General features: G+C 40.2%; 1 protein-coding gene across 2 annotated transcripts in view; it reads right to left on the reverse strand.

Annotated features, from left to right (window-relative positions):
• Positions 1–2,007, reverse strand: part of LOC135749867 (Schwann cell myelin protein-like) — a 53,931-nt gene extending 51,924 nt beyond the window's left edge. For both annotated transcript variants that reach the window (XM_073816004.1, XM_065268545.1), the window contains exons 1-2: positions 1,880–2,007; positions 1,625–1,701 (exon numbers count right to left, since the gene is read on the reverse strand). In XM_073816004.1, coding sequence (XP_073672105.1) covers positions 1,625–1,701; positions 1,880–1,947 — 145 coding nt within the window. In that variant the 5' untranslated portion in view covers positions 1,948–2,007. The remainder of the gene's footprint in view (positions 1–1,624; positions 1,702–1,879) is intronic.
• Between the last annotated feature and the right edge of the window lie 10,359 nt (positions 2,008–12,366).

The raw sequence follows: 12,366 nt of genomic DNA on the forward strand, positions 1-12,366 counted from the left end.
GTTTGCCATAAAATAGGTTGTGATCAAAAATAAACCTTTTACTTTTTGTCAGAGTTACCATATTACATTTTACCACTACAGTTTTAAAAGACTCTAACTAGAATACAAACCGCCCCTGCTGTGAATTATCTATCACACACTGTCATAAAATCAGCATCAGAAACTTTGTGTCTGATCAGAAAAATAGACTAGTTCAATAGAAAATATCAGAATTATGTTTAACCAGATACATCTAAAATATTTGTTTCTTGAATGTCTATAAGAAACTTTTGACAAAACAAACGTTTATATCAAGCTATATTTGTCATACACGGTGGCACTTCACCTAAAATCTAAAAGAATACTTTATTTTTGTCAGAGCAGGCAATATAAGACTCTTTGTGTAATATACACATTTTCACACATGGTTTTAAGAATCATTTAATTAAAAATAAACCCCTAAGATCGGCTGAACACGTCTTAAAAACATTTAAAAGTTTATTGACGTCAGATATAAGTTCTCTGTCACCATCGGTGCATGTCTTAATCAGAGACTTGGTTAAAGAATCCCCTAAATCTAAAATAAACCCCTATTTTGCCATAGTGGACAGAATTACATTTATTAAGTTTATTTTAAAACGGCAGATATGAACGCTTACCCGGCGCTTTGTCAGGCACCGCTGGAAAGTGACCTTTAATATGCGTGAAACTATAGAGCAGGTCATGAAAAGACTCACGGACCTCATGAACCGTTTAAAATTTTATTTAGTTTAGACTTTCGTCTAAAGATTGTAGTATTGACGGCGCCGAAGGTTATGGCTTATGTCATTGCTTAAACTATACACGTATACGGAATATTTAATTAAATAACTTGTGATGTAACAACCAAAAGTTTTAATCAGAGCCTTGTTCATGATTTGTCTAAATCTAAAATAAGCATTTACTTTTTGTCAGCGTAATGGTGAATTATTTTACCAACATTGAGTTTTAGAAATCCTTACTCGTTTACAACACACACCCGCTGTGAAACACGCAGTGGTGAGACGCGCATGGGCGAGAAAGGAGGGAGGGATGGGGGGAGAGAGACGCTGGCGGAAGCTCTCAAACACATTCTGTCAAACACGAGCTGTCAAACACGAGCTGTCAATAAACATGACAGCATAAACTTGACATAAAACACACACAGGAAAAACAACCCCACTAAATGACATGTCGTAAAACGATCACACACTCGCTGTCTAAAGTAGACAGCTTGTACACCGTTTGATTGATAGTCCCGCACCCTGTCAAACACGAGCTGTCAGAACACGACCTGTCAAGGGGGTCATAAATCATTAGTTTGACGAATGGTGGCCCGCTACAACTACTTATAGTAATATTAAAAGCATCAGAATTAACACAATACTGTGTTCTACCTGTGCTATACATTTTCATGCTTGACATTTTTAAAACCAAGGTTTCGTGAAAATCACCCAGTTACAATTTATCTTTATGTTAACACACCAAACATAGGCTACATTTAGCACTTGAATTTATATCTACTCTCAGTCATATGACTGTTTTAAAATTGCCACAGCACAATAAACATGTCACACTTTTGTTAGTGAAAAACATTTATGCTAAAGAAAAGTTAAGAATAACAAACCTTGCAACAAAAAAATGAAAATAATAAGTTTTTCCATCTTCATTAAAATAAGATCAGTCCTTTGGAGAAACACACACCTGTAAATATGCAATAAGTGACCAAATGAAAATCATATTAAACCCCTCATTATTTAAAACCTAAATCATTATTTAAAATTTATACTGAACAAATGTAATCCAAATGCCATAACAACATTGCAAACATCCATGACATAAACAACTTAAAGTTAAACAGCGTAAATATTTACTATCTTACCAGAGAAGAGAAAAATGGTGTAACCAGTGTAATATTTGTGCTGAAAGCAGATTGTTAAAATGTCTCATTCATGGATCTTGTAGATTCTGTACTGAAGCAACTGCTGATGATTTGAAACCATGCGAAACTGTGCTGTGTGATTTCAGTGCTACAGATATCAGATCAGTACTAATCCTGTACTTCCTGTATCATCTTAAACACACATTCTGTTCAAAAGTAAATGTTAAGGTAAGACAATAACTGTCTACAGTATTAAGAACACTTCAATGGGCCATGAAAAGGCATTTGAAGCCATTCAAAGTTTTGGATTGTAATTTATGATTGTAATTATTAAATAATAAAGTTGACCTCTTATGTACAACCATGGTCCACAAAAAGACATCACATTGTAACTGGAATATAACAAATATTTAAATATTATGAGAAATAATTTTGATTCAATTAAGAGGTTAAAAAAAGTTGTAGTGTTATTGCACATGGTGATAAGGTAATCAGCTTTTTTATTGTTTATAATACTAAAAAAAGGTGCTTTATTGTCCAAAAAGTTTGCAATCATAGGGGAACCATTTTAGCGCTATATAGCACATGATGTTATCTCAGGCCCCCGATCTAGTGGCCTAGCCTAGGGTTTTGTTGTCATTTGTCAGTTTTCATTGTGTTTTAATCATTGTGTTCATTATGTTCATTGTCATTATTGTTTAACTATTTAGCAGTTTCCTCTTCCTTTCCTCTTCCTGTGTTTTGCAGAAACATATTTTTCAAGGGTGCCACATTGGTTTGTGCTTAAACCAAAAATGACACGATGGACAGCTTCACACTTAAAAAAAATACACTTCTTTAGTTTTTGACACATTTTTAGGGAAGTTAATTTTCTTCACAGAGACTGCCCTCCAAAAAAAAAACAGCCTCAAAAGTTGTTTGTGCAAGCAGCTTATGACCTACAGTTAGATTTCAAGAATTAGTGCCCTCTATAGCTGCCAGCAGCTTATTATGATGTTACCTTTCAAGGTTGTTTGCCTTATCTGTCAGATTATAGCAAAAGCACCTGTGTAGAATCATATGGTGCTGTCAAATGGTGCTTTAGTCAACACTTAAGGTTCTACATAGCACTAGACAAGACTGTTATACAGTGATGCATAGTAACAAAGTATTAATACTTACAGTACTTAAGTATTTTTTGGGAGTATCTGTACTTTACTCAGATACATTTCCCAAGCATGTTCGTTGCTATCTACAAAATTAAAGGGTATAAACAAAACAGAGAGTGCCCAGAAAACATTGGTCTGACCGCAATGTTGTGTCCATGGCCAAAAATAGTCGCGGTATGATGGCATAATTCGGTGAAAATATGTAACACAGAACATTTCATAAAAATGCATTCAGATACATTTGTACATGTCTATAGTTCTATGGGGTTGCATGTATAATTGTTACTTTGACTTTTACTACGTGTGCTTTAATATTTATACCCTGTTGTGAATCGGTTGTCAGAGGACGTCACTAGGTGACGTCTTTTACACGTGCATTTATAGTCCATCATGACCCTCTATAAAAAAATGATAAACCTTCTATGAAGTCATTGTGAAATATGCAAATGCTGTGCTTACACTTTGGTTATACTGCAATAATTAATTTAACTGCAAAAAGTAGTTTTTAAGAAGTTGTGAATAGACGTCCACTGACGTCTTTTACACGTCTAGACTAGACTAGTAGGAAAAATCATAATTATCTTTATGAAATACATGATTTGTATACAAAGTAAATATATTAACTTTATCTTGTTTAAATAAATTATAATCACAAAGTGCCCAGTGTGATTGCAAAGCCACAATACATTTTAGTCATTATTTCAACCCGTTTTATTATTAAATGTATGCATATAAATGTAAAGAAAGTATTTATCCGGTTACCATTTAGGTCTGAGTTGGATGTAATTTCAAAAACTGTGCTGCCAAGATTGTCTTTACAAAAGATAGTAAAAAATCTCGGGATATTACGAAATCGCGCGATATGATAGATTTTCTAGCGAGATAGTTGTCACGTCACGTGTTCTCCCGGAAGTACGTGCAGCCAGCCACGAGGAGAGGGTGAATTTACCAGGGGGGCAGGGTTTCATATTTTATTGAAGCTTCCCTGGACGCCGCCATTGCTTAGCGAACACCCATCTGCTGTTAGCATCCCATTGACTCCCATTCATTTTGGCGTCACTTTGACAGCGAATTACTTTACATCTGAGGCGTTTAAAGACTCCATTTTTCCATTAATTATTTCTAAAGAAACACGAAAATGTATAAAAGGCTCCATTACCATGTATCTTACGTTATGTCCCAGTAGAAGCAGTTTTTGTAAAAATAGGCTAACGATTTTACTGACTATGAGGCAATCGGGTGGACGTGAAGGCATAAAGTCAAGGGAGATTATTAATCAGAATACTAACCAAAATGTGCTCCTGTTCACGCTCGCCGTCTCTGCAAGATTCAGTAGGTGATTCAGATTTCCCGTGGCACGGCTATTAGAAGACTTACAATTGTCAGACAGGTTGCTCACGTGACATCCACATCATTGAGCTCAGTTTGAGTCTGCGCAGTACGCTCAACACCCAGGAAGTGCGTGCTTCTAATTGACTTCACTTGCCTCCGTTGAATCCAATGGGGTCGCTGTGTCCATTTCTTTTACTGTCTATGGAATTTCCGAAGGAGTTGTGTCTATATATTATTTAAAATCTACCATTGGGTAAGTACATTTTGTATTATTTGATTAACGTGCTTAGGTTTTACTTGTTTGACGAAGGAACCGAAATAAACGTTGCCAGAATTGTCCACACATATGGGTAAAATTAGCTAACTTAGTAGGCTAAAAGTTACTCTGAACTTATACATGGTATACCATAAAGTATGTTTAATGATACAGTCAGAGTTATTACTTTAACTTATTTATGTAGCCTTTTGGGAGTTTATTTCAGAAAGTAAATTTTCTGAAAGATAAAAGTTATTTGGCATGATGGAATTGTAATGATTTGATTGCCTAAACATTGCAGATGTAAATGTTAAATAATGTTCTGTATTAAAAGCTCAGTATATTAACTTCATTTGCTTTTGTTCTGTACAAAGGAAAAGCAGAACCTAATCCAGGTGATTGCCTCGGTTTGAAAATACACTTAAACAAATGGGAGATGTTATTTGTGGTGTAAATACAACCCCAAATCAGAAAAAGTTGGGACACTGTAGAAATTGTGAGTAAAAAAGTAATGGAATAATTTACAAATCTCATAAACTTATATTTTATTCTCCATAGAATATAGATAACATATCAAATGTTGAAAGTAAGATATTTTGAAATGTCATGCCAAATATTGGCTCATTTTAGATTTCATGAGAGCTACACATTCCAAAAAAAGTTGGGACAGGTAGCAATAAGAGGCCAGAAAAGTTAAATTTACATATAAGGAACAGTCCCAGGACCAATTTGCAACTTATTAGGTCAATTGGCAACATGATTGGGTATAAAAAAGCCTGTCAGAGTGGCAGTGTCTCTCAGGGGTCAAGATGGGCAGAGAATCACCAATTCCCCCAATGCTGCAAAGTTTTTTGAGTTTCTCAGAGGAAAATTGCAAAGAGTTTGAAGTTATCATCACCTACAGTGCATAATATCATCCAAAGATTCAGAGAATCTGGAACAATCTCTGAGCGGAAGGGTCAAGGCTGGAAAATCATACTTGATGCTCGTGGTCCTCGGGCCCTTAGACGGCACTGCATCACATACAGGAATGCTACTGTAATGGAAATCATAACATGGGCTCTGGAATACTTTTAGAAAACATTGTCAATGAACACAATCCACCCTGTCATTCGCCGTTGCCAGCTAAAACTCTATAGGTCAAAAAAGAAGCCATATCTAAACATGATCCATAAGCAAAGGCGTTTTCCCTGGGCAATGCTCATTTAAAATTGACTGTGGCAAAGTGAAAAACTGTTCTGTGGTCCAACGAATCAAAATTTGAAGTTCTTTTTGGAAAACTGGGATGCCATTTCATCCGGACTAAAGAGGACAATGACAACCCAAGTTGTTATTAGCGCTCATTTCAGAAACCTGCATCTCTGATGGTTTGGGGTTGCATGAGTGCGTGTGGCATGAGCAGCTTACACATCTGGAAGGCACCATCAATGCTGAAAGGCTTATCCAAGTTCTAGATACATATGATCCCATTCAGACGTCGTCTCTTTCATGGAAGACCTTGCATTTTCCAACATGACAATGCCAGACCACATACTGCATCAATTACAATGTCAAGACTGCATAGAAGAAGGATCTAAGTACTGAAATGGCCAGCCTGCAGTCCAGATCTTTCACCCATAGAAAACATTTGGTGCATCATAAAGAGGAATATGCAACAAAGAAGACCTAAGACAGTTGAGCAACTAGAAGTCTGTATTAGACAAGAATAGGACAGCATTCCTATTGCTAAACATTGGTCCTCCTCCAGCTGTTCCTTATATGTACATGTAACTTTTCTGGCCTCTTATTGCTACCTGTCCCAACTTTTTTTGGAATGTGTAGCTCTCATGAAATCCAAAATGAGCCAATATTTGGCATGACATTTCAAAATGAATCACTTTCAACATTTGATTTGTGATCTATATTCTGTTGTGAATAAAATATAAGTTTATGAGATTTGTAAATTATTCCATTCCTTTTTTACTCACAATTTCTACAGTGTCCCAACTTTTTCTGATTTGGGGTTGTATCATTAATTACAATTCCATTTTATTTACAGTTGAAGATCAACACAAACCAAATGAAGATGTTGCAGATTCTACAAACAATTAAAAAGAAGGTATGGCAAACTGTAGATATGAATTGTGTAGATATGGCTTAAACGGTATACACATTTGTTATTGTTCTTCTTTGTCATATCTCCTTGTTTGTGCTAAAGATCAAGTTTTGTGTCCAACACACTTGGATGAGACGTACCCGACCCCTGACTTTGTAGATGTCACAAGGTGACGATCTTTTAAGGGCGGAACCAAAGTTTAAGGAAGTTTGGTTCCGCCCGGAAGGTTTCCCACCGGGCCGCATTCGAAGACGGACCGTCTCACTTCCTGGTTTCCAGGGCAACATAATCGGGGCTTATGAGCCACAGGTGTAAGGAGTTAAGCGAGTGAAGTGTGATTGGAGGCTGTGTGAGAGGGAGATAAATAAATAGCTCTGCAAGAACACAAAGCAGAGAACTCAGACACGAGAGGCGAGTGACACGGGGAAGCTCCTTTGCCAAAGGCAGACAAAGACACGCACCTTTTGAAGAGCCCGAAGCTCTGTTGATCCGGCGACCGCTGAAGCGGGCGGAAAGAGGACAGAGTCATAGAGGGTGAAAGGAAGGCAAGTCGTGGATCTTTTAAAAAGGAGCACCCCGAAATCGCTGATGTTATCCACTGATGTGTTGATCGATGGAAACGAGGACATCGAAGACCTTATAGGTGAAGTACTAGACGGACACTGATACTGGTTGAGAGAAACGGAACGAGAGGAAAACTTACCGCTGTGAGTATAGATATCTGTGGGAAAAGTGGTGTTTGGGGCTGGAAAGCGCCCTGTCTAGATGCTTGAGTCACTATTTGCATGAAGACAACCTAGGACGAAGAAAGACAGAGATCGTGAGTAACCAAAACCTTTGAAGTGAGTGTTTATATATATATGCTGGATTGATTCATTGTTTGAGTGTTCTCAAGAGAGATCGAGTGGCCCTACCCCTGTACCAGCGTGGTGGGTGAGCCGAAGGCTTCCGTGGGAAAGCAGCTACAGCAACGATAACAAACAAACGCTAGGCCAGTTACCATCTCCCTATTTCTCGCCCAGAGCGACGTGGAAGAGGACGGGTGTCTATTGTTGTGCACTGAGCGTGGTGGGGTGAGTCTTTTGGGAATTTTCACTTGAAGTGGTGCTGTGTAATGCCGTGTATTGCAGTGTGAGTGCTGTGTCCTGTTTGACGTAATCCCGTTTCCAGTCACTCGTCCCGGGACGGTGAAGAGGAAAGAACGGCGCTAGGAAAAACCTGTATAATACTGCTGTAGTGTGCTTTCACTTCCACAGAATTACAGAGTGGCGGCGGAGAACTGGTGCGAGTAGCAGTGTGTGTGAGTACTGCATCCATCATTGGTATCTTTCATCATCACAGAGTAGAGGCAGGAGAGGTCCGCTGGCCCGAGGTCTCGACGAAAGGGCGCCCCGGTCCAGTTTTCGATCGACCAACGGGTCTCGAGGAACGGGCAGCGTTCGACCCGGTGTGCCGGCGTGGTTTTCCTTGCCCCTCTGTTCATCAACGAGTTCGCCGAGAGGGTCTTGGCCCCCGGCGTTTCCATTACAAACCATTGCAGAGTCATCTGTGGAGAGGAAGAGAGCCAACGTGAACACGGAGATATTGAGTTGTGGAGAGAGCCATACCTACCTAGAAGCTGTAATCAGCGCAGAGGTGAGCAAACGTCTTGAGAACGATTCATTGTGTCCCTGTATCCTAGAGTCATCTGTGGAGAGAAAGAGAGCCAACGTGAACACTGAGACATTGAGTTGTGGAGAGAGCCATACCTACCTAGAAGCTGAAATCAGCGCAGAGGTGAGCAAACGTCTTGAGAACGATTCACTGTGTCCCTGTATCCTAGCAGCCATCTGTGGAGAGAAAGAGAGCCAATGTGAACACTGAGATATTGAGCTATGGAGAGAGCCTTACCTGCCTAGAAGCTGCAACCAGCGCAGAGCAGCCGTCTGTGGAGAGAAAGAGAGCCAACGTGAACACTGAGATATTGAGCTGTGGAGGAGAGCCTGGAGTGGCTGTTATTTTAAGTTTCCCTTTCCCCTTCCCTATTTAATATTTTTAAGTAATTTAATAAAGTATATTTTAATTTTATGCTTACCTTGTGTGTCTGGTCATTGGGGTGGCTTTGGGAATCTCCTCGAGGTGGAGAAAGGGGCGTGACCTTATTTACACCTGGGTCCACCCCTACCTGTGACAGATTTGGCGTAGTCGGCAGGGCACCTCGGGTTGAGACCAAGGTCCCCCAATGGCCTACCACGTTTTTTAAATAAAATACCCTTTTAAATTTGTAGCAGTCCCCATATTGACTCGTTCTCGGGACGAGAACGGATTGGCGGGGGAGGATGTCACAAGGTGACGATCTTTTAAGGGCGGAACCAAAGTTTAGGGAAGTTTGGTTCCGCCCGGAAGGTTTCCCACCGGGCCGCATTCGAAGACGGACCGTCTCACTTCCTGGTTTCCAGGGCAACATAATCGGGGCTTATGAGCCACAGGTGTAAGGAGTTAAGCGAGTGAAGTGTGATTGGAGGCTGTGTGAGAGGGAGATAAATAAATAGCTCTGCAAGAACACAAAGCAGAGAACTCAGACACGAGAGGCGAGTGACACGGGGAAGCTCCTTTGCCAAAGGCAGACAAAGACACGCACCTTTTGAAGAGCCCGAAGCTCTGTTGATCCGGCGACCGCTGAAGCGGGCGGAAAGAGGACAGAGTCATAGAGGGTGAAAGGAAGGCAAGTCGTGGATCTTTTAAAAAGGAGCACCCCGAAATCGCTGATGTTATCCACTGATGTGTTGATCGATGGAAACGAGGACATCGAAGACCTTATAGGTGAAGTACTAGACGGACACTGATACTGGTTGAGAGAAACGGAACGAGAGGAAAACTTACCGCTGTGAGTATAGATATCTGTGGGAAAAGTGGTGTTTGGGGCTGGAAAGCGCCCTGTCTAGATGCTTGAGTCACTATTTGCATGAAGACAACCTAGGACGAAGAAAGACAGAGATCGTGAGTAACCAAAACCTTTGAAGTGAGTGTTTATATATATATGCTGGATTGATTCATTGTTTGAGTGTTCTCAAGAGAGATCGAGTGGCCCTACCCCTGTACCAGCGTGGTGGGTGAGCCGAAGGCTTCCGTGGGAAAGCAGCTACAGCAACGATAACAAACAAACGCTAGGCCAGTTACCATCTCCCTATTTCTCGCCCAGAGCGACGTGGAAGAGGACGGGTGTCTATTGTTGTGCACTGAGCGTGGTGGGGTGAGTCTTTTGGGAATTTTCACTTGAAGTGGTGCTGTGTAATGCCGTGTATTGCAGTGTGAGTGCTGTGTCCTGTTTGACGTAATCCCGTTTCCAGTCACTCGTCCCGGGACGGTGAAGAGGAAAGAACGGCGCTAGGAAAAACCTGTATAATACTGCTGTAGTGTGCTTTCACTTCCACAGAATTACAGAGTGGCGGCGGAGAACTGGTGCGAGTAGCAGTGTGTGTGAGTACTGCATCCATCATTGGTATCTTTCATCATCACAGAGTAGAGGCAGGAGAGGTCCGCTGGCCCGAGGTCTCGACGAAAGGGCGCCCCGGTCCAGTTTTCGATCGACCAACGGGTCTCGAGGAACGGGCAGCGTTCGACCCGGTGTGCCGGCGTGGTTTTCCTTGCCCCTCTGTTCATCAACGAGTTCGCCGAGAGGGTCTTGGCCCCCGGCGTTTCCATTACAAACCATTGCAGAGTCATCTGTGGAGAGGAAGAGAGCCAACGTGAACACGGAGATATTGAGTTGTGGAGAGAGCCATACCTACCTAGAAGCTGTAATCAGCGCAGAGGTGAGCAAACGTCTTGAGAACGATTCATTGTGTCCCTGTATCCTAGAGTCATCTGTGGAGAGAAAGAGAGCCAACGTGAACACTGAGACATTGAGTTGTGGAGAGAGCCATACCTACCTAGAAGCTGAAATCAGCGCAGAGGTGAGCAAACGTCTTGAGAACGATTCACTGTGTCCCTGTATCCTAGCAGCCATCTGTGGAGAGAAAGAGAGCCAATGTGAACACTGAGATATTGAGCTATGGAGAGAGCCTTACCTGCCTAGAAGCTGCAACCAGCGCAGAGCAGCCGTCTGTGGAGAGAAAGAGAGCCAACGTGAACACTGAGATATTGAGCTGTGGAGGAGAGCCTGGAGTGGCTGTTATTTTAAGTTTCCCTTTCCCCTTCCCTATTTAATATTTTTAAGTAATTTAATAAAGTATATTTTAATTTTATGCTTACCTTGTGTGTCTGGTCATTGGGGTGGCTTTGGGAATCTCCTCGAGGTGGAGAAAGGGGCGTGACCTTATTTACACCTGGGTCCACCCCTACCTGTGACATATACCCTACATTAAGTTGTAAGTTTTTGACTGCTTAATACTACGAATAATAATCATGCTTTCAAAAAAGACTTATATATTTTGATATTAAATAAAAAAATGTATATAAACTGTTTTGGTGTATTTTGTTGTTTACACAGGTGATGGCACACTTCATGACAGTAAACGGTATCAAGATGGTGTAATTGATCTATACCCTAGAATAAGTTGTGACACTATGAGACGTACATGCTACTGATGCTTTTTTGGTGCATTCCCACACTATACAAAACACATTGCTTGGCTCCAAATTGCTTACACTGTCGCCTTTATAATGTCATTTTCATTTTTAGGTAAAAATGTATTAAAACATTTAAAGTTTATTTACAAGTCAGTGTTTTGCCTGAATGTCAACATAATATCTCAAAACGTTAAAGAGCACCAATTATGCTAATAAATTAGCACGTTAGCACGTTATTGTAATATCCCATAGTACATACATGTTATTAAAACTTGAACTAATGCATTGTGAGTCTTATAAATTGCTTACATACCTCACCGATTTCTGCCTGTCTGGAAAACGCTCAGATTTAGTTCCTGTCTCCGCCTCCCAAAATGTCTAGTGTACTCGGATTGGTCAGATGACTACTCAACTGTTATTGGTCAACTGGGTTCGGCGTGTGTTTGAAAGGTTACGCCCCTGACTACGCGTGGGTTTTCCGGTTCCGACTGAGAGTCACAGGCAACGTAAACAAGCGTTATATTTCTCTATAAACGATGGTGTCTGTACTTTCTTACCACTTCGAGCTCGATCCAGAGAGTTCAGAAGGCCGTTACGATATAAACGATCTCCGTCAATGAACGCGATTGGATTTAACTTTTTTAGGTGTCCTTAGCTCTGCCAGAATGCTAAACAAAAACAAAGAAAATGTGTTGCAAAGACATCCAAAAGGTAATTATAACTACATTGCAAACTATATGGAAACACCAAATGTAGCACATAGAAAGTATTTTTTGAAATGATTATAAAACTATTTCACTTGTTAACATTATTTTACTATAGTAAACTTTATTATAAAAGACTGCTTACATACTATATCACTGTGCAAACTATATGGAAACACCAAATGTAGCACATATAAAGTATTCGTTGAAATGATTATAAAACGATTTCACTTGGTAATTTCTACATTATTTTACTATAGTAAACTTTATTATAAAAGACTGCTTACATACTATATTACTGTGCAAACTACATGGAAACACCAAATGTAGCACAAAGAAAGTATTAATTGAAATGAATGTTCTACATTATTTCACTATGGTAAACTTTATTATGAAAGACT

Source organism: Paramisgurnus dabryanus, chromosome 1 (genome assembly GCF_030506205.2).
Source record: "Paramisgurnus dabryanus chromosome 1, PD_genome_1.1, whole genome shotgun sequence".
NCBI classification, from domain to species: domain Eukaryota; kingdom Metazoa; phylum Chordata; class Actinopteri; order Cypriniformes; family Cobitidae; genus Paramisgurnus; species Paramisgurnus dabryanus.